Raw genomic sequence first — 25928 nt, forward strand, 5'->3', positions numbered from 1 at the left:
CACTTTTCACGTCGGCCTCTTTGTTTCTGCTGTTAGGATACAAGTGTCGATGTCTGCCATCTCTTCACCCTTTATCTTTGCCATTGGCCCTCTCCCCACCCTCTTCCCCTCCCTTCACCTCTCTTTGCCCTTGTTTTTCGTGTGCCAATACCACCATAAATCCATCTTCTTACTAGTCGACTGCCTATCCTCCCCCTTCAGAGCTCGATTTCAACAGATACAAATGACGGATTCTGTTTTCTTTTTTCCCTTTTTTTTCTGCGCGACTATATACAGGGTGGACTTCTTTGCCTGTGTACAAGTATCGAATAGACTATATCTCGCATCAATGTCTCAAAACATAATTACCTACCATATTTTTATGAATTACCGCCGAGATCTGTTGGCTAGTTTGTCTCGTGAATCCGTGTGCTGTATAAATACTGCGGTTTTTCGTATCTTCCAAGCTTGGCCACATCCATTACTTGGACATAAGGCATCTAATTGTTCACATAACTACGTCTTTGTAAATTTCTTTAATTTTTTTTTCTTGTCAAGTTAAAACGTCGTCGATGGCTCATTCTTCCTCGCTTACAAAAAACCATAACCCTCGCTAACCCTCAAATGCTTGAAAACCCCTACCCTCCGTAAAGAAAACCGGTTGCATGTCTTTAATGAATAAGACGAACGCTTAGTAGCTGCGGCCGAACATGACCCAGCTCTCGGCGTTGCGGGAGCATTCAGGGTTCAGGCACTTGGTCTCGCCCTTGGCGATACCCTCGGGCTGCTCGAAGGGAATGCACAGCGACTTCATGCCCATGGTGGGCTTGGGGGGCTCGCCATTCTCGGACACTTCGATCTTGCCCGTGGTCAGCTCCTTGATGCGGTCCTCGCAGGCGCCGTCGTGGCAGAAGGGGATGAGCACGACATTTCTATCGTCCAGGGCAGGCATGACCTTGGACCAGTCGGTGATCTGAATGCGGTGCTCGCGGAAGGACTTCTCGGCCTTGGTGTACATGTCGGCCTGGATGGTCTCGAGTAGCTCGGGCACCTTGGCGGACAAGTCGGCCAGGGTAATGGCGCCCTTCTCGCCAGTGTCACGGCGGGCAAAGGAAACCTGGCTCTTGGCGGCGTCCTTGGGGCCGAACTCGAGGCGCAGGGGAACACCCTTCAGCTCCCAGTCGTTGAACTTCCAGGCGGGAGTGTGGCCCTCGCGCCAGTCAGACTCGGCACGGACGCCAGCCTTCTTCAGTTGGGCCTCGATCTCATCCAGAGACTCCTCGTGCTTCTTGCGCTCCTCGGGCGTGGTGTTCTTGTTGATGCCGACGGGAATGAGGATGACCTGGGTACGGGCAATGCGAGGGGGCATAACCAGACCCTTGTCGTCACCGTGGATCATGACCATGACACCGATGACACGGGTAGATAGACCCCACGAGTTCTGCCAAACGTGCAGGTGTGAGCCCTGCTTGTTGGGGTCTTCAATGGTGATGTCGAACATCTTGGAGAAGTTCTGACCCAGGCAGTGAGAAGTAGCACCCTGGATACCACGGCCGTTGGACGGGATGTAACCCTCGACAGTGGTAGTGTAGTAGCCACCAGCAAATTTTTCGTTTTCAGTCTTGCGGCCACGCACGACGGGGACAGCCAGAAGCTGCTCGTAGACACCGGCGTAGAGCTCCAGAATCTCCAGAACCTCCTTGCCAGCCAGCTCCTCGGTCAGATGGGCGGTGTGGCCCTCCTGCCACATGAATTCACGGGCACGCAGGAAGGGGGTGGTCTGCTTGGCCTCCCAACGGACGACGGAGTTCCACTGGTTCAGACGGAAGGGCAGATCGCGGTGACTGCGAATCCACTTGGAGTAGTAGGGGTACATGACAGCTTCGGAGGTGGGACGGACAGCAACAGGGACCTCGAGATCCTTGTCACCACTGGAGAATGCCAGGCAGATGTTAGAGAGGATCACATGCTGTGGGCTGGACTGGAGAAGTGATACTTACGCCTTGGTGACCCAAGCCAGCTCAGGAGCGAAGCCCTCAACGTGGTCCTTCTCACGCTCAAAGGACTTTTGCGACAGAAACATGGGGAAGCTGGTTTCTTCGACACCCATGGCCTCAATGCGCTCCTGGAACCACTTGCGGATAGTATTCCAGACGTACATGGAAGTGGGGCGCAGAACGAAGAACCCAGAAATCTCGGTGTAGTACTCGATCATCTCGGCCTTGAGCACGACCTCCTGGTACCACTGCGAGAAGTTCTCAGCCTTGGTAACAGTGATTCCAATGATGTCGTCCGTCTTCTTGGAAGAAACAGGCACGACAGGCTGGTTCTTCTTCTTGGCAGCCTTCTCGGCCTTCTGAGCAGCAAGACGGGCCTCCTTCTCGGCCTTTTTCAGGGCACTCTTGGAGGGCTCCGCGGGGGCGGCAGCGGCAGCAGGAACATCGGGGGTCGTGGGATCGGCCATGGTGGTGGTATCGCGAGCTCGTCACGCAGGTGAATGACTTGAAGCAGCAAAAGAAAGACACGACGTGAACTGTGACAAGACGTTTGGTCAAGGGAAAAGACAAAATATAGGCGTAAGGATCAGTCCAAGGTGAAAGAGATCCAGCCAATCAAGGGGCGATAAGCAGGGAAACGGAGTATGAGTGAGTCGGCGTTTGCATGTGCTGGAATATACTTACTGAACCCTGCCCCTCTTATTATTATTGCTAGTTAGTGAGTGATTCATACATGGCACTCCCTCATCGTTCAGGCACACTTTGTTTGACTCTTCAGGCACTAGCTCAGGTCCCTCTCGGTGTGTGGCGTTTTGGTGGCGCGTTTGGAGGGGTAGTTTGCAGCCCGCGATAACGGATAAGAACACTGGTTATCGCGCCAATGAGAGTGTAGGCGTGGTTCAAGCTTGCTGGGGGGCACAGACTGCGAGATAGGCAAGGTTGAGTTCCCCGCTGTCAGTTGGGAAGAGAAAAGTTTAATGGAGAGGGAGGGGCTTCCGGCTGTTTTACAGCGGGGAGGAGGGGCCAGTGGGTGTGTATGTGAAGATTCTCAGCTAGCAGAGCATGCATCAGCAGTATTGTGCAGTAGTAGTGCAGAGTGGTATGGTACTGCTGTACAGCTGTAATTATGTAAGCCAGCCAGTCGTCGCAGCATCCACTTTTCAGCAAAGTACCCAGTGCTCCTGCTCGCCCCATATTAACACCTGTCCGGCAGCTGCAAAAATGCAAAAGGAGCCTGGCCTACACCAAAGAAGCTGACAGAAGCACATCGCCTTCAGAACGTGTTCATCACGACTTTTTTTTGATACCTTCGCCCGCCCTGTCTTAATTTCTCCCTTCCCGACCACATTGCTCTCTATCACATTTTTCATTAATCATGGGCTCCCTTTTCGAACAGTCAGGGAACGGCACCCTGTTTCTGGGTGGCCAGAAGATTTCCGGCAGCGACATTCGCGACCAGAACGGTGTGTGCTCCTGCAAAACTGCCCCTCCAAAGCTTCTCCCGTACTAACCCACCGGGCTTGCGGCTTCTAGTTGCTGCTACGCAGGCCATTGCCAACGTGGTGAAGAGCTCATTCGGCCCTAGCGGTCTTGACAAGATGATGGTTGATGACATTGGTGTAAGTTTTGCCTCTTCTCGCCCAAATGGCCCCCCTCTCCGCCTGCCCCCCTTTCTGCTGTCTCTGTCCAGAAACTAAACATGCAATATTTGAGCTCAGGATGTCACTGTCACCAACGATGGCGCCACGATTCTGTCTTTACTAGATGTCGAGCACCCCGCCGGCAAGATTCTCGTCGACCTTGCCCACCAGCAGGACAAGGAGGTCGGCGATGGTACCACATCCGTTGTCCTGATTGCGGCTGAGCTTCTGCGTCGGGCCAACGAGCTCATGAAGAACCGGATACACCCCACGACCATCATTACCGGCTACCGCCTAGCCATCCGCGAAGCAGTCAAGTACATGAATGAGAACATCAGCACAAAGGTCGAGAGCCTGGGCCGCGAGCCCCTCCTGAGCGTCGCCAAGACCTCCATGTCATCCAAGATCATCGGTGCGGACGGCGATTTCTTTGCCGACATGGCTGTTGATGCCATGCTGGCCGTCAAGAGTGTTACCAGCAAGAACGAGATCAAGGCCCCCGTCAAGGCCGTCAACATCCTCAAGGCTCACGGCAAGGGAACCAAGGAATCCTTGTTGATCAAGGGCTATGCCCTCAACTGCACTGTTGCGTCGCAGGCCATGGTGACGCGGATACAAGATGCCAAGATTGCTGTCCTGGACATCAACCTGCAAAAGGAGCGCATGAAGCTGGGTGTCCAGATCACCGTGGATGACCCGCAGCAGCTGGAGCAGATCCGCGCGCGCGAGTCCGGCATGGTTATGGAGCGTGTGGAGATGATTCTCAAGGCCGGTGCCAACGTCATCCTCACCACCAAGGGCATTGACGATCTCGTCCTAAAGATGTTTGTCGAACGCGGCGCCATGGCTGTGCGGCGCTGCAAGAAGGAGGATCTGCGTCGTATTGCCAAGGCTACCGGCGCTACGCTCCTGAGCACTCTGTCCGACCTGAACGGCGACGAAAAGTTTGAGACCTCGTACCTAGGTCATGCCGAGGAGGTTGTGCAGGAACGTATCTCAGACGACGAGTGCATCCTGATCAAGGGCACCAAGGCGCAGAGCTCGGCCTCTATTATCCTGCGTGGCCCCAACGACTTCCAGCTCGACGAAATGGAGCGCTCTGTTCATGATTCCCTGTGCGCTGTCAAGCGTGCTCTGGAAAGCGGCGCCGTGGTACCCGGAGGTGGTGCTGTCGAGACTGCTTTGCACATTTATCTTGAGGAGTATGCCGGCACCGTCGGCTCGCGTGAGCAGCTGGCCATTGGCGAGTTTGCCCAGGCCCTGCTTGTGATTCCCAAGACTCTGGCCCTCAATGCGGCCAAGGACGCATCGGAACTGGTGGCGCAATTACGTTCTAGACATGCGGTTTCGCAGAGAGCGCCCGAAGGCGACTCGCAGGATGACGAGAAGACGGCTGCCCGCAAGAAGGCGTACAAGAACTACGGCCTGGACTTGATGCAGGGCAAGGTTGTCGACTCTATCAAGGCAGGTGTGCTGGAGCCCAGCATGAGCAAGATCCGCCAGTTCAAGTCCGCCGTCGAGGCGTGTATCAGCATTATGCGTATCGACACGCTGATCAAGCTGGATCCTGAGATGCCGCAGGACGATGGCCATGGCCATTAAAGAATGAAGCGAGGCGGGATATGGCCATGCTTTATACCAATGAAGGGGAAAGAAGGGTGCAGGAGAAATAAAAAAATATACGCAATGATGATTAATAGAGACGGCAAAAGAGAGGGCTCAGTCTGTGTCATTGAACAAAAGATCGTTTTGCTCTTCGTCTCGTTTGGTCTACTGTACCGTTGGACTTCCGACCTTGATGTTTGATCTTGGCTGGCTACGTGATGCAATGGTGAAGTGTATAACCATGTATACGTGTACGAAGCATAGAATTAAAGAATCAAGACATAGAAGTCTGTGTCTTGGTGTGCGACTTTCGGCATGATGTATTACCAGCTTACTCTAGTACCACCCAAACTTCTCATTAATCACCCAATTTTGGGGAGTAATATCATGGAACTTGCCATGCATCATCACGCTCGGAATGCTGCTGTCCTCTCTATCAACCAGGCTAAATTCAACATTCCCCTTCTTCAACGCTCTCACGACTTGCTCTGATGGATTCCACATGTGTACCGACGACGTCACCCACTCATGGGCTTCTTTCACGGCCACATGGAGAATCGCCGATAGCCGCTCAGCCAGTTCCTCGTCCGACGTGCTGTTCTGGTCCTCGAAGCCCAGGCGCAAGATATGCATGGTGTTGTCTTTTGGATCCGCCGCGCCCGAGTAGTAGCTGCGCACCCAGACAGCCCAGACACGGCGGCCCGGCGGTCCAGCAATGGCGCCGCGCACGGCCGGGCTCTTCTCAAAGAGCGTGGTGGTCATGAAGTCTTCGCGCAGGTGGTGCCACAGCATCGTGTCGTAGTCCGGGATCAGCGCAACGGCAGGCACAGCGCACGCCGCCATGGTCCTGCGCAGCACAGCCTCGTCCAGCACACACAGCTCCGCGAGATCGTGCATGCGCAGCGGGGACGCCTTGTCCGCACCGCCAGCGTCGGCGCCCTGCAAGCCGACGGCCGACGGACGGATCTCCACGTGCCGGCTCTCGTGCACGGCCCAGCCCAGCTTGGCATAAAAGGACTTGCCAATGTCCGAGAACAGCACGGAGAAGCCAGGCGTCACGTGGCCAGTCTCGCTGGCGGGCGCCTCCATCTCGCGCTGCAGCAGCTCCATCAAACGGCGCGCATAGCGGCGGCCGCGGAAGGCCGGGTCGGTGAACACGGCGCCGATGGCCTGCACCTCGACCTCGTCGACGGTGCCGTTGCCCTTGCCAGACGCCACCAGCCCGCGGCGGCGTAGGGTGTCGCACGACGAGAGAATCGGCCGCGTCCCAGGCGCACCGGGCGTAGTCAGGATCCATTGGCGCGCCGAGCCACGCTGCGAGAGCGGCAAGTGGGTCAGGAACTTCTCGCGGCGGATGTAGTCGGCGCGGGTGGGCAGGGCGGCGCCCCAGTCGGCCGAGGTCAGGGTGTAGATGTGCGAGCACTCGGTGGGCGTGGGGTGCGAGATTATGACCTCTGGTGAGGAGGCGGAGGGCAAGTCGGCCGCGGTAGTTGTTACCGCGGCGGCGGCGGAGCTGGCGGCGTTGGAGTCACCGGTCATGGCTGCAAATAATAATCAACTCGAGGGTGTCGAGGAGGGTCTGTCTTTTCGTGTAAGTGTGGGAACCCTAACAGTCACAAGGCCAGATGAAGAGTCCAAGTGCCAAAGACCATGAAGAGAAGAAAAAAACAGCAAGAAAAAGAGGCTTGAACAAATAGTCAGGAGATGTGCCCCAAAAGCAAAACAGAAGCTACCCGATCAAGGCGAGAGACAACAATCAAGAACGGAAACATGAGTCTTGAGAAACTCGCTCGACTCTGTTTATCTTTTTTCTTCCCTGGCCTCCCCAACCAGTTGCAGCCCACTAAGGTTTTTGCTTGACTAACTAGATGCTCAGAGCTTAGTGCTCCAGACACAAAAAAGGGTCCTGATTGGGGCCGTGCGTCATAAGTTTTAATACAGATACAGGCTGGCCGCCCAGCAAGGAGAACAGAGAGGCCGTCCGCTGGTGCTTCGAGCTTTTGGCCCGTCTCCCCGTGACACTAGGACGTGGTCAAGGGGCTCGGTGATACTGGCACTAATGCGGACCCAGAGAGGCCAGAGCTGCTATCTATCTGGCACAGCTGCGGCCACGTGAGTCAAGGTCACGGCCGGCGGTTGGAGATGTGTACTTCTGGCACATGAGCCAGCCAAGTCATGGTGATGTGCTTTGGGGCATGTGAGTGGCGGTGAGATGCTGTACGAGACGATATTGGTCCATGACTACTCTATACATGACTGTAGTTATGCTCCAATCCAGGACACGTCCGGGTGGGCGCCGTGGCACAGAACGTGCTGCAATATATGTCTGATATAGCCTCGAAGTCGCCCTTACCACGTGTATACCATCCAGCACAGACAGAGAAGAGAAGCAAAACAGAACCGCCTCGCCCAGTCTCTCGGTCTCTATGTCTCGCGTCAAGAAAACAGCGGCCCCGAACAGTCTTCTTTGTGTCCAAGATAACAACTCAATGATGGAGGAAATCCTAGCTGACAACGACGAGGTTTGGAGACTATGCCGACAAGCCGATGCCATGCGAGAGTGGGGTCTTTGAATGAAACACATAGACCCTAGTGTACACTCCTTGTAACCCTAAGAACTACCGTGAATCCTTCGCCGACTGCCCATAGCACAGTTCCGCGGAAAAGCCGCTCGTGTGGGCTGGGCAATGGTGTGATCGAGAGAAGTTTATGATGAATAAACAAGCTCTCTGTATAAATCTACGTGATTACCCATGCTGTCTCAAGACACGCTATCGCAAAACCGAGGGGTCTCTTGCTTATAAGCTAAGGCTCCACCCTCTCTGCCGCTTCATTCTGCACAGCAGCAAAGATCTGCATCATGTCCAAGGAACTTGACATTGTCGTACTGGGGTAACACACATCCATTTCCTCCAACTACACATGTGCAACACTGAAGTACAAGTACTGACATCTCCATGCCAGGGCCGGCGTCATCGGCCTAACATCGGCATATCTGCTCTCCAAAGATGCCCGGAATCATGTGACCGTTGTCGCCCGTCACATGCCTGGCGACTATCACATCAGCTATGCTTCGCCCTGGGCCGGAGCCAATGTACTGCCGTGAGTCCAGAACCCCTGGGTTTATGTGATGGTTGCACCAGCCCTGACAAGAAAACAGCATGTCGGATGCCCCGGGCAGCCGGTGGGAGCGGGAAACATGGCTGGAACTAAAGAGACTTGCCGTTGAGGACCTTTCGGCCGGCATCCACTTGCAGAGTAAGTTGGACATGTATATTCTTGGCAAGCATGCATATACTGACATCCCCATCAAGAATCACGAGTCTACCGTCGCGACAAGGATCTTGGTCCTGATAGCACTGTAACTTATGATGCCCTCTTCCAAAAAGACCCATGGTACCGAGATCTCTTTGACGACTTCCGGGATCTCGACCCGTCCGAGATTCCCGCCGGCCACGACTCTGGTTGTGAATTTGGCTCTATCTGCATCAACGTGCAGGTGTACCTACCGTGGCTCCAGAGCAGGTGCCTCGCCAATGGCGTCAAGTTCCAGCGCCGCACGCTATCCCACATCGCTGACGCCGCTGAAGCACACCACAGCGGGCGCCCGGCTGCCATCGTGGTCAACGCCACGGGTCTGTCGGCCAAGACGCTGGGCGGCGTCATGGACGACCAGATGGTTCCGGCACGCGGGCAGACGGTGCTCGTGGCCAACAGGGCGGCGACAATGGCTGTATCCAGCGGCACGGAAGACGGGCCCGCCGAGGTCGCATATGTCATGGAGCGCGCCGGCGGCGGCGGCACAATCCTCGGCGGCACGTACGACGTAGGCAACTGGGACGGCACGCCAGACCCAAACATTGCCACGCGCATCATGAAGCGCGCCATCGAGCTGGTGCCCTCGCTTACGGGCGGCAAGGGCGGCATCGAAGCGCTGGAAATCGTGCGCCATGGCGTCGGCTTGCGACCCCTGCGCAAAGGAGGCGTTAGGCTGGAGAGAGAGACTGCCGAGGCGGGCAGCAGGAAGCTGGAGATTGTGCATAACTATGGACACGGCGGCTACGGGTACCAGACGAGTTATGGGTGTGCAAACAATGTGGTTGAGCTGGTGGCAGAGATCTCGAAGGACATGTGAGTGCTAGTGCTGTTAGAGAATATGTGGCGCTCAGCCACACTATGTGGCGTTAGCTACACCAAGTGTAGATCTATGTGATCCATGTACAAACTGGAGGAAGCTTGGAGCAATGTTCCCTTTCCTGCTGAACCAGCTGGCCAATTACACACATAATCGACGCCCTTCCCCCCAATCTGCCGTCTCTCCGCCGTGCATGCGAATATCCGCCATGGCACCCCCAAAAGCTGCGTCGCCGCTATCGATTGCTGTGGACGTGGCAACAGGCCACCACCCGTTGTCCAGATATGTTGCCCCGGCGCTCTGGCTGGGCGATGCTGTTCTCTGCGCGCTGATTATCTGGAAGGTTGCCTGTAAGTTCCCGCCTTGGTCTGGGCCTGACTCCGCTGCTTACTGACGGCCCTTTTCCTCCGCAGATACCGAAATCGACTGGGTCGCATACATGGAACAGGTCCAGCAGGTCGTCGACGGCGAGCGCATATACACCAACATCGAAGGCGGCACCGGGCCGCTCGTCTACCCGGCCATGCACGTATGGATCTACATGGGGCTGTACAACCTCACCAACAAGGGCACCAACATCCTGCTCGCACAGCAGCTCTTCGCTGCGCTGTACATGGCCACTCTGGCCGTGGTCTTTGCCTGCTACCGCACGGCCAAGGCGCCGCCGTATCTGTTCCCGCTGCTGGTGCTCTCGAAGCGCCTGCACAGCATCTTTGTGCTGCGCTGCTTCAACGACTGCTTCGCCGTCTTCTTCCTCTGGCTGGCCATTTGGATGTGGCAGAATCGCCTCTGGTCGTTGGGAACCCTGGCCTATGCTCTGGGCCTGGGCGTCAAGATGACTCTGCTGACTGCGATTCCGGGTGTCGGCGTTGTCCTGTTTCTTGGCTGTGGATTCCGTCGCGCCTTTCGCCTGGCCATGCTGATTGTTCAGGTGCACATTGCCATTGCTGTGCCCTTTTTGAAGATTGATCCGCCGGCATATGTGTCTCGTGCGTTTGAGCTGACGCGAGTGTTCAAGTACGAGTGGACGGTCAATATGCGCTTTCTCCCCGAAGAGGCTTTCCTCAGCAAGTCTCTGGCCGTTGTACTACTAGGTCTCTACGTGGTGAACATGTTCTCCTTCATCAACTTCCGCTGGATGGAACCTGCCAAGGTCCCCCTGTACAAGCTAGTACTCAGCTTTCTGACCTTTAAGATGCCCTTTTCGCCGCAGGAGGAACAGCTAATCTCCCGGCGAGTCAGCCCGCAGTTCATCATGGCGGTTGTCCTGACTGCTACTAATGCCGGGATGCTGTGTGCGCGCTCGCTGCACTACCAGTTCTACGTGTATATTGCGTGGTCAACTCCGTTCCTGATGTGGTATGCCGGCGTCGACCTGTTCGGCATCACTGTTTTGTGCGTAGGCCAGGAATGGGCGTGGAACGTGTTTCCTAGCACTAAGTACAGCTCCATGTCTGTCGTGACTGCATTGCTGCTGGTAAACCGCGTTTCGTATGCGAGAAAGATTGTGACGCCGCTGATACCAGAATCAAGCATTGCGACTGAGAACAAGAAGACTAATTAGGCGCTGGGATGGCTGGTAGAAAAGCCTCCTTCATATATTTTACATGTTCCAATGTTGCCTGTTCCATATTCTTCTAGATGGTCTATAAATTCTGTGGCGGTGGCTTCTCCAGATCCCGAGAAGGACATCTCTGTGTAGTACTTTCAATGTCCGTGTCTAATATTTAGTCGTCGTCCTCCGAGTCGCTTGGGGGCAGCTTGCCCACGTTGGACTCTTCCTCTTCGCTGTCCTCGTCCTGGACAAACGTCCGCAATGGGAACTCGGCCGGCCTTCCAAAAAGCGCATTAGCACAGACACACACAATCTCCCTATCGACCCAGCTGTCCACACCACTCACCAGTACGGCATTTTGCGCCACCGCTTCTCGTCCAGCACCACATTGACGATTTCGCCAGCCACCTTGCCCGTCGCCTCGGCCTCCGGGTACGTCTCGACTAGCACAAAGCCGCCGCGGCGCACCCACACGTTGTTGTGCAGCTTGGACCGCAGCTGCACCAGCAGCGTCTTCTTGCTGGGCAGCTCGCACTCCCACGCGTTGGCGCTCGTGGCCTTGAGCACCCGGGCAATGGTCTGGCCAGCCTCGAGGGCGGGAGGCGCCTCGATGTCGTCGTTGTGCACGCTGTGGGTGAAGTTCTTTTTCTTGGCCATGATGACGGAGGCAGTGTAGAACGTTCTGCAGAAAAAAAGGACGGGTGTCGTCGAGGAACGAAACCTAGCCGTCGGTTCGCCTGCGAGAGGAGCCAGACAAGGCGGGTTCCGAAAAAGCTTATCGATAAGAATGCCCCACCTAAAAAACCAAGACGGTCTGGGTCTTCGCCGTTCTGCCGGGCCGCAACTTCAAGTATAGCAAGCTTCTCGGCCACCATCATCTGCGACTTTCTCCTTTTTATTTGCCATTTCAGCCTTTCTATCTGTTGTTTCAGCATATCCCAGCTCTCTCGAAAAACCACAACTCACGTCACCTAGCCTCCCCTGTACATCCCCCACCATGTCTCCCTGCCACGATGACGACGACCCCATCGTCGCGACATACGACATCTTCCTCAACCCCGCGCTTCCACCCAACCAGCAACTCCTCGTTCTCCAGCAGCTCAACCGCCGCGGGCCCGATGCACGACCGTTTGAAGCCCCGCCGCACGAAATGCGCATCAAGAGCAACACCGGCATGGTCGAGATCGACCTGCCGCTCAACACCATGGACAGCTACGACCGCGATCGCGGCATGCAGTACGGCAAGGTGCTCACCGAGAGCATGGCTGTCAAGGGCGGGGGCAGCCACGGCCTCGCCGGTGGCTTCGGCGTTGGCGCGCCGCCGACCAGGGCCGCTGGCCCCGGAAAGCGCAAGGAGGATATCCTGCGCAGCGGCGGAGAGTGGGCCGATGAAGCCCGCCAGGGCCGCGTGCTCCACATGCAGACTCTGGGCGGCCAGCACCCCAACGACAAGCCCGTGACGTACATGGTCGGCGCGTTCCATGAAGGTAAGCATAATTGCACCAGAGCAAAGCGCACGCTAGACTAACACTCACTCCCACCCGCAGATGAACTACACTTTACGCCTGTCAAGTCTTTTATTCATCTGCGCCCGCAGCTGCACCACGTCGACGCGCTGGCACAGCTGGACAAAGCCACGGCCCAGGCGTCATCCAAGGACAGTGCCGGCGGCGGGACCAGCGGCGCGACGGCGGGGCCCGCGCGCGCCATTCACATGACAGTCAAGACAGCCGGCGACACGGGCGAGGTAGTGACGGAGACCATGGCCGACCGGCTGCGCGCAGTGCAGGGCGAGCGCTGGCGCAAGCTGCCGTACACGGACGAGAACGTCGACGAGGCGTGGGACGCGTACGAGGAGACGCTGCTGCCGCTGCGCAACGGCGTCAATGCGCCGCCGACGGCGGCGCTCGCCGAGGCCGGCGACGACAAGGACAAGACCAAGAAGATTAAGCCGGATCCCGTCAATAAGCTGAGCAATGCCTTCAAGGAGCTCGAGACTCGCTGGGACGACGTCCGGCTGTTCGAGGCTGTCAGCGGTGCGGCGCGGCCGAATGCTGTGGCGGAATCGCAGATGAGTGCAAAGATAAAGAGCGAAGGAAAGGGCAAGCAGGTTGCCTTTGACGTGGCAGCAGGCAGAAGCCAGGCGAAGTCGTCGGCGATGGATCTGGATTAGAAGTCGGGCGGATTTTTTGCAGGTTACACATGGCACATGAATGATAGCGAAGTGCACTTGAATATAGAACTTTGATTTACTAGAGACTCGCCAAATTGAAGAGCAGTAAGACATGGTTCGGACAGGAGTTGATTCACGAGTGCGTCGATCTGAAGCACAAAAGCCTAACTACTCGAATTCCAAATAACAAACAAGCACCAAAAACAAACAATAACAAAACGATTAACATGACCAAGGACTGAACCATGATTTTTTTAAATTTTGAGTACAGCATTAGTCGTTTCTATATTTCAAGAAACGGAACTTGTGCTTCCAGGGAAAGACTTTGTGAAAAGTGAGGTCTTGACCAGCTGGAGGGTCTTATGGCTGTAAATAAGCGCCGGCCTCTTGCGTCGAGCGACAACGTCGAACCCGAATTATAATTATAGCAGAGACAAGAATAAATGGGTATGCAGAGAGCAAAGGAAAAAAAGCACATGGTAAATATCAAAGCGAGAAAAGAATAAAAGAAGCAAAGTGAGCGGAGAAGAAGGATAAATCAATGACCCATCAAGGGTACTATTCTTAACCAAGCAGCTCAACATCCAGACCAATGGACTGCATGAAGAGATTGACATTAGAAAGTCTCTGTGCAGAAAGCGGCTGAGGGAGTGTTTTGGCATGGGAGACAGTGCTCAGTACACGGTCCTTGACTGAGAGAACCAGTCGCTGCTGCTGCTCAGGCGAGGCACTAACACCGATAGCAGCCAGCAACTGCCATACATAAATGTCCTCTCCCGAGACAACGCTGCCGGGGAAAATGAAGGGCAGCGAGGGCGATAGGGTGTCAAAGAAGTTGCCAAAGGTCTTGTCCCACTTGGCCCACAGGCCAGGGTTTCCACCGCCGGCCTGCTTCAGAAGCTCGGCGCGACTCAGAATAAGAGTCAACATCGAAGTTCCGATGCGCGTGCGGGCAATGAGATCTAGGTTCAATGATGTCGAAATGAGATCCAAAAGGCCATCCACAATGCTCAAGTCAGAGTCGTTGAGGAAGCGGAACAGAGAAGGCATGACAGCGGTTGAGAAGAGGTCAATGTTTTCACGCAGGGCAGAGTTCAGAGCAACCTCGCCCGTGTCAATCTGAGCGCCAGCAACCACATCCAGCTTATCCAGGTGGTAGACAATCATGGTCAAAATGGTAGTGCGCTGCTCAACAGATGCAAAACTGAAAACACGCGGGATGGCCTTCTTACCCTTGCTGAAAGACAAGAAAGCGATGAAAGGGTGAATAGAGGTGGCACCAATGGGCTCGTGAACCTTGAGCGCCTCCCACAAAGTGTTGTTGTATGTCTGAGCCTTCTCGGACCATTCCTTGTGCTGATTCTGGTACTCAGTCTCATCGATGCCCGAACCAGGCATGGAAGGACGAGGCATCAGACGGCTGTGGTCCTCAAGCTTCATCAGTGTTTCATACACCTTCTCGATATTGCGAAGAACGACCTTGCGATCAAGCGCCGAGGTGTTAGGTGTCTTCTTGTCGTTGCTCTCGAGCTTGCGGATGTTCAGCAGAGGCTTGGGTGTCTTGGCATTGCTAAAGGAAATCTTGCCCAGACTACCGGCAACAACGAGCTGCGGCTGCTTGGGCTTGTTCTTGGCTGCCTCGACGGCGCGCTGAACTTGCTGCTCCATGCGCTGAATGTGGTTCTCACCCGTGCGTCCACGACGTCCATGGCGGTTGCCCGTCTGGTTTAGGTACGTCTGCGCAAAGTTGTTGAGCGGCTGGTTAGGGTTCATGCGATGGCCACCACTGATAGAGGCATGGACCTGGTAATAAAAGTCGTTGTTGAGAGCGACCTCGTCGTTAGGATCCAGCGAGATACCAGTAGCAGTCACAAGCTGCTGAAGCTGAATACGAGTAATGAAGTTCTTGTCTTGGTGCGTCATCAGGCCATTATCTTTCGAAAGAAGCCAAAGTTTGTGGTTTCGCTTGGCTCTCTTGGTTTCCTGGTCGAGGAACATGGCCTTTTCTTCAGCAGTTAGAGAAACATTGAGCATGGGGTTCAGGCCACCCATGGCTGAGGCAGAGCGGTTATGGCCTTGACCCTGCATTTGCTGCAGAGCATGGAGCTGGTTGATGGGGATCTGACTAGGCTTGAGACCCATCATTTGGGCACGCTGCAGCATCTGAAGGTGCTGTTGAGCATGGGCGTGCATTATGTGGGGCAAAACCTGCTGTCCCTCATGGAACATCTGTTGCTGTTGGGCCTGAGGCTCCGCAGACTTGATCTTGGCATACAAGAAGTCCTGTTCAGGAAGACCGGGAATAGGAGCAGGTATTTGGTGTTGCTGAGGCTGGGCCGGCATCGGTATCTGCTGAGGCTGCTGAGCTCCGGCACGCATGGCAGCTTCAACCTCTTCAAGGCTCATGACTTTGCGGGTGGAGGTCGCAGGAGCGGGAGCAGGAGCAGCGGCAGGAGAAGGCCTGGAGGGTGCCATTCCCCAAAGACTAAGATCGACATGAAGATCAGCCGGGTCGGGTTCCGTATACTTTTCGTAGCCAGAGCGGATAGGCTTCGGGGCTTGCTGAGGAGCGGAATCGTTCATGTAGTATGATGACTGCTGGGGAGGTGGCGCAGGGTGCGAGGCGGCCTTGCCAGACTGCCGATTGAAACGCATGTGCTCCTCCTCCATGGCATTGGCCACACGGGCCGTCTGACCGAAAAAGTCAAAGTCGCGGCCGACACCCGCATCACCGGTGCCTCCTCCAAATGTATCGTCATTCAAGTCATCGCCGGTTTCTTGGAGTTGGTCGCCCAGGCCATCATAGGTATCCTCAAAGTCGATGGTTTCTCCCTCATTTTCGCCGGACAGGCCAGCAAAGGGATCGTCCGCCTGGGAAAATCCAGGCGCTGTAGCGTTATGGCGGTCGTTGTTCGAAAAGGCCATGGCGGAAGTGGGGGTAAATGGCGCAGGAGATGGTCAGGCTGTATCAAAACTCAAAGTCAGTGTCTTCGATCATGCTAGGTGTCGACAAATTGCGGTTGAGAGGCCTTGAATATGGAATGGGACAGGTCACCCATTTCCGATACAAGTAGATAATGTATACTTACCAACTGGATCACGAAGTATCACGTAGTATTAGAAATGTGGCTGCATGAATGAATCCCTTGATCGCACACGGAGGGGCCAGCTGGGTTGAGACAGATGGATGTTCAAATGCCAGGCGATAATTTATGTGAGCCGGGAATATTACGGCAAGAAGCAGTCTCACTCTAGCACAGCAACAATTGAGAAACGGGAAAGACGCTGAGGTAAGGATGAAAAGAAGGATCAAGATGACGAGATATGGCAAGACAAAACGTCGCCACAAATTGGCCACCTTAGGCAAATATTTTTAGCGGGGCAAGGTTAGTTTGAAAACAGAGGCTCAGCTTTCGGCTGCCAGGTGCCAGATGCCAAGTGCCAGAGTTTACGGGGATGATGATCCATGTGGCGCATCAAGTTGACGCCACATTCGGTCGGTGTGTCTCGGCGATTTGCCAGCCACACATGTTTCTGCCCTGCATGTATTGTGTGCGACCTTGACGACACAAGTCCATGCCCAACTCGGCGATCTTTGGCCACGTACCGACTAGATGACATGTGTTCTCCGCCTGTGGTCCAGGTCATGGCCGGGAGCGTGTCAATGTTTCGGATAGCCCCTTGTGTTCTGCAACTTTGTTCCCTTTGTACTTGTAACTATACTATTTGAATTCTTTCATGAGATTGCGTACCAGTCAGCCGTTCATTCCTCGGACCATCATGACAAGCTTCCACTAACGTCGAATGCAGCCCAAAAGGGATTAGGTCGAAACCATCGAATAGTTACAGGCACAAGCCGGCGCTTGACCCCTGTGCCTGTAGAAACAAATAGTCGGAGGCGCACGTAGGTGTGCCTACGTATGCCCACCCCATGAATCATCTTGGCTCCCGGATGGTGAAATTGGAGGGCAAGAAGTGGTGTTCTCAGGGCTTGTCATGCCGAGCAACATTGCGAAAGACAATGTTCGCGTGCAGCGGCCAGCTCGGGCGAGAGAACCAAGCCAGTCAGTGTCTGCAGTAGTACAATCATGAACATGTACTCGGCTAAACGGCGGCTGCAGCTGAAGTCTCAGACAGCGCACATTGGCACGTACTTTGACCAGAAGGTACTTGTACATACTTTGCGGTGGCCTTTCGGGTGCGGTGCTGGAAACCACTGACGCCAGCATGATCCGTTCGATCAGTTGGCGTAAAGGTTAATGATCCTAGCATAAAGCACACAGACGCTGGAGCAGCAGAACGGCAGTGACAGGAGATCGGCCTCCGCGTCAAAGTGAGCTCCCAGGTGGGACACAGGTGGGTATGTCAAGGGAGCCCAAGCAAAGCTGGCATGCTCGTGGCCTAGCCCGCCCTTTAGCGATCCCTCTGCTCGTGTCAGCTTATGACGCCGTTACGTATGTGCCTGTCTGCCGGCTGTGTTCCTTATTTCCTATTGTGGAGAGCATTCGTATGTCTGCCAGAACTATCTTGCATGCTCGTATGTGTAGTGTACAGGTACAAGCATCCGCTGCGATAGGCCTCCCAGGCTGCCCTGCGTGCCCTGTGCTGTGCTATTGTCTGCTGTGGCTCAGGGGCAAGTACCGCCAAAAACCACCGCTGAGGGGCTGCTAGGGGGACAGAGCCTGCTGACGTACAGCAGCAAAACAGTCAAGCCCCGCCTAGGTACGAATAAGTCCCGTCTGGGTGCGAACCTGCATACAAGTACCTCCGTGCTTCTGCCTGTCTTTCGCTTTGTTTGCTCTTACTGTGTTCCCTGCGTTCCTTGCCCCCCGTCTGGCATTTCGTTTAAAATAGGCTGCCTTTCCATTCCCTTTCTCCTCGAGAAATCGAGCTGTCTTTCGCCTCATCTCTTCCACCCTGAAGTCTTCTGGCGTGTTGCTACTTGTGCCCTCTTCAGTCGAATTCTGATTCAGCCATCGCCACTGCCACTGCCACCATGTTAACCGGCGGCGCTCGCTACTCGCGATACTTGGTCATCGCTGTGTTTGTACGGATTCCCTGCATTAGAATGCCCGCCTTGACCTCATCTTTAACTCCAGCATCGCATGATATTGGGAGCTGCAACCGGCTATAGTCGGAGTTGCTGCTGTGGTTACTCATTTTTTTTTCTTTTACATACGCTACACGTTGCTAACCCCAATTTTTTTCATGGTGCTCTAGGCCCTCACTCTGTTCTTGTTCTTTTCCAGCTCCAACTACAGTGCTGTTCTCAGCAAACCTAACCCCGCCACCACCAGCTCCAATGCTCAAGCGCCGCCGAGCCACCCCGCCGTGGACCTGAAAAATGACGGCCAACGCCCTGCTGTCGGCATGCCGTACGACCCCGCCGACTACCCAATGCCCATGAACCCCGGCGAGCCTGGTTGGGACGACGTCCTGGTCGGCACAGCACCCGGCCCGCGCATGAACGCCACCTTCATCACTCTGGCTCGCAACTCTGACGTCTGGGATATCGCCAAGTCTATCCGCCAAGTCGAGGACCGCTTTAACCGCCGGTACAACTACGATTGGGTCTTTATGAACGATAAGCCCTTCGATGCCACCTTCAAAAAGATCACCTCATCTCTGGTTTCGGGCCAGGCTCACTATGTTGAGATCCCCAAGGAGCATTGGTCCTACCCTGACTGGATCGACATGGAGAAGGAGAAGAAGGTGCGCCAAGACATGGCTGAACGCAAGATCATCTACGGCGATTCCGTCAGCTACCGCCACATGTGCCGCTTCGAGTCCGGTTTCTTCTTCCGTCAGCCCATCATGATGAACTACGAGTACTACTGGCGCGTGGAGCCCTCGATCGAGCTCTTCTGTGATATCCACTACGATCCCTTCCGTGTCATGGCTGAGAGCGGCAAGAAATACAGCTTTGTCCTGTCGCTCTACGAGTACATTGAGACCATCCCCACCCTCTGGGATAGTACCAAAAAGTTTATGAAGAACTACCCCCAGCATATCGCCGAGGGAAACTCTATGGAGTTCATCAGTGACGATGGTGGTGAGACATACAACCGCTGCCATTTCGTAAGTTTCACTCTCCTCTTTGTGTCCTGGGCCCATTTCTAACATCTTCTTCAGTGGTCCAACTTTGAAGTTGGCAGTTTGTCCTGGCTGCGTTCTCAGGCCTACACTGATTTCTTCGAGTCCCTGGACAAGGACAGTGGCTTCTTCTACGAGCGCTGGGGCGACGCACCTGTTCACTCCATTGCCGCCAGTCTGATGCTTAAGAAAGATGAGATTCACTTCTTCGACGACATCGCCTATTACCACGTTCCATTCACACATTGCCCGACGAACGAAAAGAAGCGCTTAGACCTGCGCTGCCACTGCAACCCAAAGGACAACTTTGATTGGAAAGGATATTCTTGTGCGTTATTCTTCATTCTACAGCTTTTAAATTCCAAGCTAACCAACAACCCAGGCACCTCTCGATTTTTCGAAATCAACGACATGGAGAAGCCCGAAGGCTACGAGAGTCAGACTTGAGCCCACTTTTCTTCTTTTTTTCGCTTGGGTTCTTTGTGTGGTACGGCGTTCAATTTTCTTTGAAAATTCAAGTCTCGTCTTCGGTTACTGGCACGCAAGCCGTACCTGTGTTTATGGTTTGTCATCACATATTTTCGGAGTCAGGGATTTATCTGGGACGTTCTGTTTTTGTTTTCTGCATTCATACATGCGGGTTAATTTGATGAAATGATCAATGACGGAACACTTTAATATCATGATAATATGCCACTACGTGAATATCTCGTAAATACAGCAACTATATGCTGTGTCTCATAAAAGGTCCCTGTCCAAGACACAGATACACAGGTAGACAGCCTGCTCAAATTCAGGCTTCGTATTCCTGAGATACCAGCAAAAACAATATGGAATAGTTTTCGTTCAGTCCCACCCGACTCTTCCGCCCAGCTGCAGTCGCATGCTCGGTGGATTTATAGTCCGACCGGGATTCCGCTCAGACAAGGATATATCGCATTATGATGGCCAGAGTGAGACATGGGCATAGATACACACGTACTTGTGAATACTACATTTCAAAAAGTGGTCCGACTAACCACAGATAGCTATACACTTTCGACATAAATGGTTGGGTCTTGGGCATATGCTGTGCTCTTTCAGCGCTAACCTCGATACAGCCTGTGTAACAGTTGGCGCTCGCATTTGCCAAGAACAAGGCGAGCATGTTCTATTCCCACGCTGCAGTGCATTTCGTGTTCTCGCATCTGTATAGATTCAGCCTCTCTCTCTGTGGCAGGTTTCCTGTCGAGATTAGGCTTCAACTCAATGCCAAAAAGAAAATCAATAAGAAAATTATACTATGGTACAATGGCTTCGTGCAGAGGCGGTAGCTATGCCCATGGGCGGGTATATGACGTCAGCGCTGATGCTGTTCATGTTCCTACTCCTGCTACTACTGCCGTGATATCTCTAGCAGCCCTCGATTTTACGCGACTGTCGCCTTCTTGGGCTTTTTGGCGCCGTACTTGCTGCGGCTGGTCATGCGGTTGTTGACACCACCCTGTGATTTGCACACTTGATTAGAATGCATGCCTCTACTAGCGTATTTCTAAGTACCGATTAGACTTACCAGATCAAGGGCTCCGCGGACCAAATGGTACCGCACACCGGGACAATCTTGACTTCTGCCACCGCGCACCAAGACGACACTGTGTTGTTGGATGTTGTGGCCCTCGCCGGGGATGTAGGCCGTGATGACTCTGCCGGTAGAAAGACGCACACGAGCTGTCTTGCGCTCGCCCGAGTTGGGCTTCTTGGGACGAACAATACCAACTTTGAGGCAGACGCCCTTCTTCATCGGCGAGTCGATACTCGATAGAGCGGGTGAGGTAGCGTGACGAGCACGCTTTCCCTTACGGCAACCCTACGAGCAAAGAACTGCGTTAGTAACGTAATCGTATATTCAAAAGATGTGGATGGCCAGATCAATTCCAAGGTCTTTTCATCAAGAAGCAATAAATTGCCAGAACAGCATTGTAATGGTCCGAGACGTCATGTATACGGCGTCCTGTAACAAGGGAAACCTACACGGAGGACCTGCATAATAGTCGCAGGGCGTGCAGGGGTCGACGAAAAAGCCCTGGCCGCAACAGCCTGGATCGCAAGAGACGGGCGGGGGGCAATTGGCGCCGCAGCGGGGGCAGCAATGGCAGTCGAGGCGGCCCGGAACATGGAGCGATAGGACGGGCCCGTAGCCAGTCGGCGGAGGAACATGCCAACAACCATCTCGGCGGACACGGCACGTATTTCGAGAGCGGGAAAAGAGCGGGCGAGCCGGGGGTATTGGAGCGGGGAAATCAGCAGCAGGCGCGCAGGAGCTGAGCAGAGAGGGATCTCCGGCGTCGTTCGTTGCGGCCGGGACCCCCAGCCAGCCACGGGCGTTTCGAAAAATGAGCCGCTGACTCAGCCCAGTTGTATTTTAGTGCGGCTATTTGTCGGGTACTGACCGTAGACTTGTTGTTTTTGGAGAGGTGGCAGTACCCCGCTAAAGCGTTGTCCTCAAGTGGTTGCTTATCGATAGTCCCCAACTTTTGGCCCTGGACACAGTGGCAGGGATGCAGCTTTTTGGAGCTCTGGCCAGTGTTGCAGAACCCCAAGTTTTTTTGTCTTGTGAAAGCGTCATGGCGGCTTAGCTTGAGGACCGTGGTGTGGATATCCTCGGCACATGTGCAGAGAAAGGATACTAAAGCGTCGCTCTTTGGATGTGAAGCCGTAGCAAGACAGGCTAAAACGCTCTGCAGACGTACGGGAATCCTTGAAACGTGCCTTTTTCTCTCATTCTCCTCCCTTGTTGAAGATTAAATATCGCAGCTGGCTCCCTTTCTCTGTCCCTCGTTCTCATCTCTTCTTGAACTCATCAAGCAATCTATACATCAACAACATGACACTCATCGCACGCACTATCAGACCGTCTATGCGGACCGTTTTGACGACTGCCCCCCGGGTGGCTTTCAGAGCTCCAGTATACAATGGGTGAGTGTGTTTATTTCCCCTTTTCATCTTCTAGCCCATATCATTAAGTCTATTCTCTCTAACACCTCCATCTTCACATGTCAGTATCCGCACTTTCTCGGCATCGCAATCGCACAAGAATCACGTCGACTTGACCGACCTGACTCCCACACCCATCACCCACCTCTCGGAAATCGAGTCCGCCATGAAGGAAACCGTTTCCAAGTTCGCCAACGATATGATTCTCCCAAAAGTACGTGACATGGACGAGGCCGAGGCTATGGACCCCGCCGTTGTCGAAGGTCTCTTTGAGGCAGGTCTGATGGGCATCGAAATCCCCGAGGTCTACGGTGGTGCAGGGATGGGCTTCACGTCTGCTATTGTTGGAATCGAGGAGCTTGCGAGGGTTGATCCCAGTGTTAGTGTTTTGTGCGATGTTCACAACACATTGGTCAATACCGCCGTCATAAAGTGGGCGAGTAAAAGTCTCAAGGAGCGCTATTTACCTAAACTCGCTACTAATACTGTTGGTAAGTCTTGCGTGTGTATTGGCTCTTGTGAATGCCTGAATCGTCTAGGAGCTAACCCAGCACTACATAGGTTCGTTCTGTTTGTCGGAGCCCGTGTCTGGCTCAGATGCCTTCGCCCTGAAAACCAAGGCCACTCCCACCGCTAATGGCTACAAGATCAACGGCTCCAAGATGTGGATCACAAACTCTATGGAAGCTGGCTTCTTCATTGTGTTTGCCAACGTTGATCCCAGCAAGGGCTACAAAGGCATCACTGCCTTCATCGTTGATAAAGGCACTCCCGGTTTCTCGATAGCTAAAAAGGAAAAGAAACTCGGCATCAGAGCTAGCAGCACTTGTGTTCTCAACTTTGATGACGTTGAAGTCCCCAAGGAGAACATCCTCGGTGAAGTCGGCCAAGGCTACAAGTACGCCATCAATCTTCTAAACGAGGGCCGTATCGGCATTGCGGCCCAGATGACCGGTCTCTCTCTGGGCGCCTTTGAAAATGCCGTCAAGTATGTGTGGAACGACCGCAAACAGTTCGGCCAGCTGGTTGGCGAGTTCCAGGGCATGCAGCACCAGATTGCCCAGAGCTGGACAGAGATCCAAGCCGCCCGGGCGCTAGTCTACAACGCAGCACGCAAGAAAGAAACCGGTGAGAACTTTGTTATGGATGCGGCCATGGCCAAACTCTACGCCTCCCAGGTGGCCGGTCGTGTCAGCGGGCTGGCGGTCGAGTGGATGGGTGGCATGGGCTTTGTTCGTGAGGGTCTTGCTGAGAAGTTCTGGAGAGACAGCAAGATTGGTGCTATCTACGAGGGTACGAGCAATATCCAACTCAATACCATTGCAAAGATGCTACAGAAAGAATACACTATTTGAGTTTTGGAACTTGGGCATCTTTTGATTGTTGATTTTGTTTCCGTCATAACATATAATAGCAAAGTCTTGTTACCTTAGTTATACATAACTACTTAGGGTTAGATGACATGTTCTCTGGGGTTAAGACGATCTTCATTCAAGATCTGAAAAAACAACGAAGCCTAAGCTTCAGTAAGAAAATACACATCAACTAGCATAAAGTTAGGCAGCTATCTACCCTTACCAAACTACTCCTATCTATATCGTGCTGCGCATTTAGCTTTTAGGAGTGTTTGTCCAGTGAGGCCATCAAGCTGTGTCTCAAAGGTAATCTGCATATCTACAGCTACAAGAGTCAAGCTCCCCTGCCCTTATCGCATGTCCCTCGGACCCCGACAGAACAAAAGGTCTCCTATGTCCAATTTTCTCTCCTGACACCTTTCTTGCTGCCAACAACTTTACTTTCTTGACTACAAAACTGCTACAAAGATACAGCTATGACTTCCCGCCTTCTCGATGTCGCTGACGGCCGGAGCGGCACTGTCCTAGCTATGGCTACTATTGCCATAGCTACCGTTACTCACCAACTTCTGGCTCACAAAAAGCCGCGAGTCATTCCCAGTCCACTGAAGACAGTGCTGCCATATCTCAGTCCCGAGGAGCTTCTTAAGCTAGACTATACACCGGATATGCTCCCTGGAGCGCGTGATGTTGATACACCGGTAACACCCAGTCCATGAAAACCTCATACATACCTCACGATATAAGGACTAACACAATATCCACAGTATGGATCGATTAGAGTGTATGAATGGGGACCCAAGGATGGCCCTCGCGTGCTCTTCATTCATGGCATCAGCACACCCTGCGTCATTCTTTCCAAAGTTGCCCAACGATTTGTTGACCGCGGCTACCGTGTCATGCTCTTCGATCTTTTTGGCCGAGGATACAGTGACGGTGTGCGAGATATTCCCCATGACGCAGCTCTCTACGTCACCCAGGCCATGTACGCCCTAACATCGTCGCCCTTATCGTGGACTGGCGCCCAGAAGCTGCGAGTCGTTGGATATTCGTTGGGCGGAGGTATCGCCGTGAACTTTGCCAGCGCTTTCCCCCAGCTTGTCAAGTCGCTTGTCTTGTTTGCACCATCGGGAATGATCCGTCCGGCGAGCTTCGGACTGCAGCGCCACATTTTCACATCCGGTCTCATCCCCGAGACTCTGTTGGCATATCTCACGTCGTTGCGCCTTCAGACCCCACTTTCTGCGAAGAAAAATAGCACGCTGGCCAACACGACTGAGGGAAGTATGAGTGAAAAAGCAGATGCCGGTGAAGACGAATCCTCCTCACGGGTGACAGACAGCTTCATCGACATTGGGGCGGCAGAGATCCAGCCCGTCGCTGGCGAGGAAGACGCGCCACTGGATGTGCGTATGCGCCGCTATGTGCCCTGGATGGTCAAAAACCACGCCGGATTTGTGCCGGCCTTTATGTCATGCGTGCGCAATGCACCCCTTGCGGACCAGAGTGAAGCATATGCCAAGATCGCAAAGAGGCCCAAGAACTCCACGCTTGTGCTGCTGGCCCGGGACGACGAGATCATTCTAGAGGATGAATTCCGCGCAGATGCGCTGCCGCTCATGGGCGGCGAGGAGCACGTCAAAGTGATGCAGCTCCCTGGCGGTCACGACTTTGTGGTAACCCAAGAGTCGTTGGTCGTCAAGGCGGTGCTGGAGGAGTGGGATGAAGCCTTGACTGAGTAAATAGAAACAGCCTTAAAGCTTGATACCGCCCTTATGCATGCTAGGGCTAGAATTGCGTTGTACACCAAACATAGGCTTTGTCTTTTCTCACATATCAATCACATGGCATTGGATGACTTGCATGTATACAGATATTGATTGCATCTAACCAGTTTAGGCATTAAAACACATAGTGCAGTGACCCCTGTGTCTTTCGTGCAACCACACTGATGAGATTGTCTTTCAACCGGACTCTGATTGCTAATTAGCCCCACATTCTAGCCCCACCACCAATCACCCCGCCATCAGACTCTACATTCTCCGTGCCTTTTGCCAAAACAGCGGTATGTTGGTTCCGCACATGGAAGAAAAAAAAAACTTACGTTATGCACTAAACGAACTTCCCCGTTTCATGGTAAGTCCCCCGTATGTATGTACACGGTGAGTCACTTGGCTTGGATTAAGCAAGCGTGCGATTGTTCCAAAGAGACCCCAAGAATTTCCTTTTCACTAATCAGGGCCGTGGATTCGATTTCTTTTTCCTCCTTCTGACCTTGCCTTGTCCAGATCGTGAATGAAGCTGCCGCTGAGTGCACGATTGCAGTCTGCCCGACTCTCTAGAAGCCGACTCGAACAACTTTCGCTTGTACTGGCCACTACTCGGACCTCCCGAACCATCATCGCTTCGATTTCTAGCCCACC

The 25928-nt window shown here is 53.9% G+C and overlaps 12 protein-coding genes across 12 annotated transcripts; 7 read left to right on the forward strand and 5 right to left on the reverse strand.

The window, feature by feature from the left end:
• Positions 1-670: 670 nt before the first annotated feature.
• Positions 671-2443, reverse strand: BROUX77_001236 (uncharacterized protein; the record flags this gene model as incomplete). The annotated part of the gene is made up of 2 exons (XM_073745643.1): positions 671-1910; positions 1980-2443. 2 exons carry the CDS (start codon positions 2441-2443, stop codon positions 671-673), a joined length of 1704 nt encoding a protein of 567 aa, XP_073609471.1.
• A 908-nt stretch (positions 2444-3351) lies between these two features.
• BROUX77_001237 (uncharacterized protein) lies at positions 3352-5218 on the forward strand (the record flags this gene model as incomplete). Its single annotated transcript, XM_073745644.1, has 3 exons — positions 3352-3439; positions 3510-3595; positions 3695-5218. The coding sequence occupies 3 exons, from the start codon at positions 3352-3354 to the stop codon at positions 5216-5218; spliced, it is 1698 nt and encodes a 565-aa protein (XP_073609472.1).
• Positions 5219-5557: 339 nt separating this feature from the next.
• Positions 5558-6760, reverse strand: BROUX77_001238 (uncharacterized protein; the record flags this gene model as incomplete). The annotated part of the gene is made up of 1 exon (XM_073745645.1): positions 5558-6760. One exon carries the CDS (start codon positions 6758-6760, stop codon positions 5558-5560), a length of 1203 nt encoding a protein of 400 aa, XP_073609473.1.
• Positions 6761-8081: 1321 nt separating this feature from the next.
• On the forward strand, positions 8082-9356 carry BROUX77_001239 (uncharacterized protein; the record flags this gene model as incomplete). Its single annotated transcript, XM_073745646.1, has 4 exons — positions 8082-8113; positions 8186-8323; positions 8382-8479; positions 8536-9356. The coding sequence occupies 4 exons, from the start codon at positions 8082-8084 to the stop codon at positions 9354-9356; spliced, it is 1089 nt and encodes a 362-aa protein (XP_073609474.1).
• Positions 9357-9465: 109 nt separating this feature from the next.
• BROUX77_001240 (uncharacterized protein) lies at positions 9466-10920 on the forward strand (the record flags this gene model as incomplete). The annotated part of the gene is made up of 2 exons (XM_073745648.1): positions 9466-9706; positions 9770-10920. The coding sequence occupies 2 exons, from the start codon at positions 9466-9468 to the stop codon at positions 10918-10920; spliced, it is 1392 nt and encodes a 463-aa protein (XP_073609475.1).
• Positions 10921-11083: 163 nt separating this feature from the next.
• Positions 11084-11568, reverse strand: BROUX77_001241 (uncharacterized protein; the record flags this gene model as incomplete). The annotated part of the gene is made up of 2 exons (XM_073745649.1): positions 11084-11189; positions 11258-11568. The coding sequence occupies 2 exons, from the start codon at positions 11566-11568 to the stop codon at positions 11084-11086; spliced, it is 417 nt and encodes a 138-aa protein (XP_073609476.1).
• A 340-nt stretch (positions 11569-11908) lies between these two features.
• Positions 11909-13084, forward strand: BROUX77_001242 (uncharacterized protein; the record flags this gene model as incomplete). Its single annotated transcript, XM_073745650.1, has 2 exons — positions 11909-12398; positions 12459-13084. 2 exons carry the CDS (start codon positions 11909-11911, stop codon positions 13082-13084), a joined length of 1116 nt encoding a protein of 371 aa, XP_073609477.1.
• Positions 13085-13648: 564 nt separating this feature from the next.
• On the reverse strand, positions 13649-16009 carry BROUX77_001243 (uncharacterized protein; the record flags this gene model as incomplete). Its single annotated transcript, XM_073745651.1, has 1 exon — positions 13649-16009. One exon carries the CDS (start codon positions 16007-16009, stop codon positions 13649-13651), a length of 2361 nt encoding a protein of 786 aa, XP_073609478.1.
• A 2071-nt stretch (positions 16010-18080) lies between these two features.
• Positions 18081-19624, forward strand: BROUX77_001244 (uncharacterized protein; the record flags this gene model as incomplete). The annotated part of the gene is made up of 4 exons (XM_073745652.1): positions 18081-18131; positions 18305-19162; positions 19217-19505; positions 19560-19624. The coding sequence occupies 4 exons, from the start codon at positions 18081-18083 to the stop codon at positions 19622-19624; spliced, it is 1263 nt and encodes a 420-aa protein (XP_073609479.1).
• A 961-nt stretch (positions 19625-20585) lies between these two features.
• Positions 20586-21385, reverse strand: BROUX77_001245 (uncharacterized protein; the record flags this gene model as incomplete). Its single annotated transcript, XM_073745653.1, has 3 exons — positions 20586-20660; positions 20730-21023; positions 21188-21385. The coding sequence occupies 3 exons, from the start codon at positions 21383-21385 to the stop codon at positions 20586-20588; spliced, it is 567 nt and encodes a 188-aa protein (XP_073609480.1).
• A 655-nt stretch (positions 21386-22040) lies between these two features.
• On the forward strand, positions 22041-23505 carry BROUX77_001246 (uncharacterized protein; the record flags this gene model as incomplete). Its single annotated transcript, XM_073745654.1, has 3 exons — positions 22041-22132; positions 22217-22641; positions 22712-23505. The coding sequence occupies 3 exons, from the start codon at positions 22041-22043 to the stop codon at positions 23503-23505; spliced, it is 1311 nt and encodes a 436-aa protein (XP_073609481.1).
• Positions 23506-23981: 476 nt separating this feature from the next.
• BROUX77_001247 (uncharacterized protein) lies at positions 23982-25247 on the forward strand (the record flags this gene model as incomplete). Its single annotated transcript, XM_073745655.1, has 2 exons — positions 23982-24206; positions 24273-25247. The coding sequence occupies 2 exons, from the start codon at positions 23982-23984 to the stop codon at positions 25245-25247; spliced, it is 1200 nt and encodes a 399-aa protein (XP_073609482.1).
• Between the last annotated feature and the right edge of the window lie 681 nt (positions 25248-25928).

This window comes from Berkeleyomyces rouxiae (genome assembly GCF_048999995.1).
Source record: "Berkeleyomyces rouxiae strain 22BRR77 chromosome Unknown BrBRR77_ptg000001l, whole genome shotgun sequence".
Taxonomy (NCBI): Eukaryota; Fungi; Ascomycota; class Sordariomycetes; order Microascales; family Ceratocystidaceae; genus Berkeleyomyces; species Berkeleyomyces rouxiae.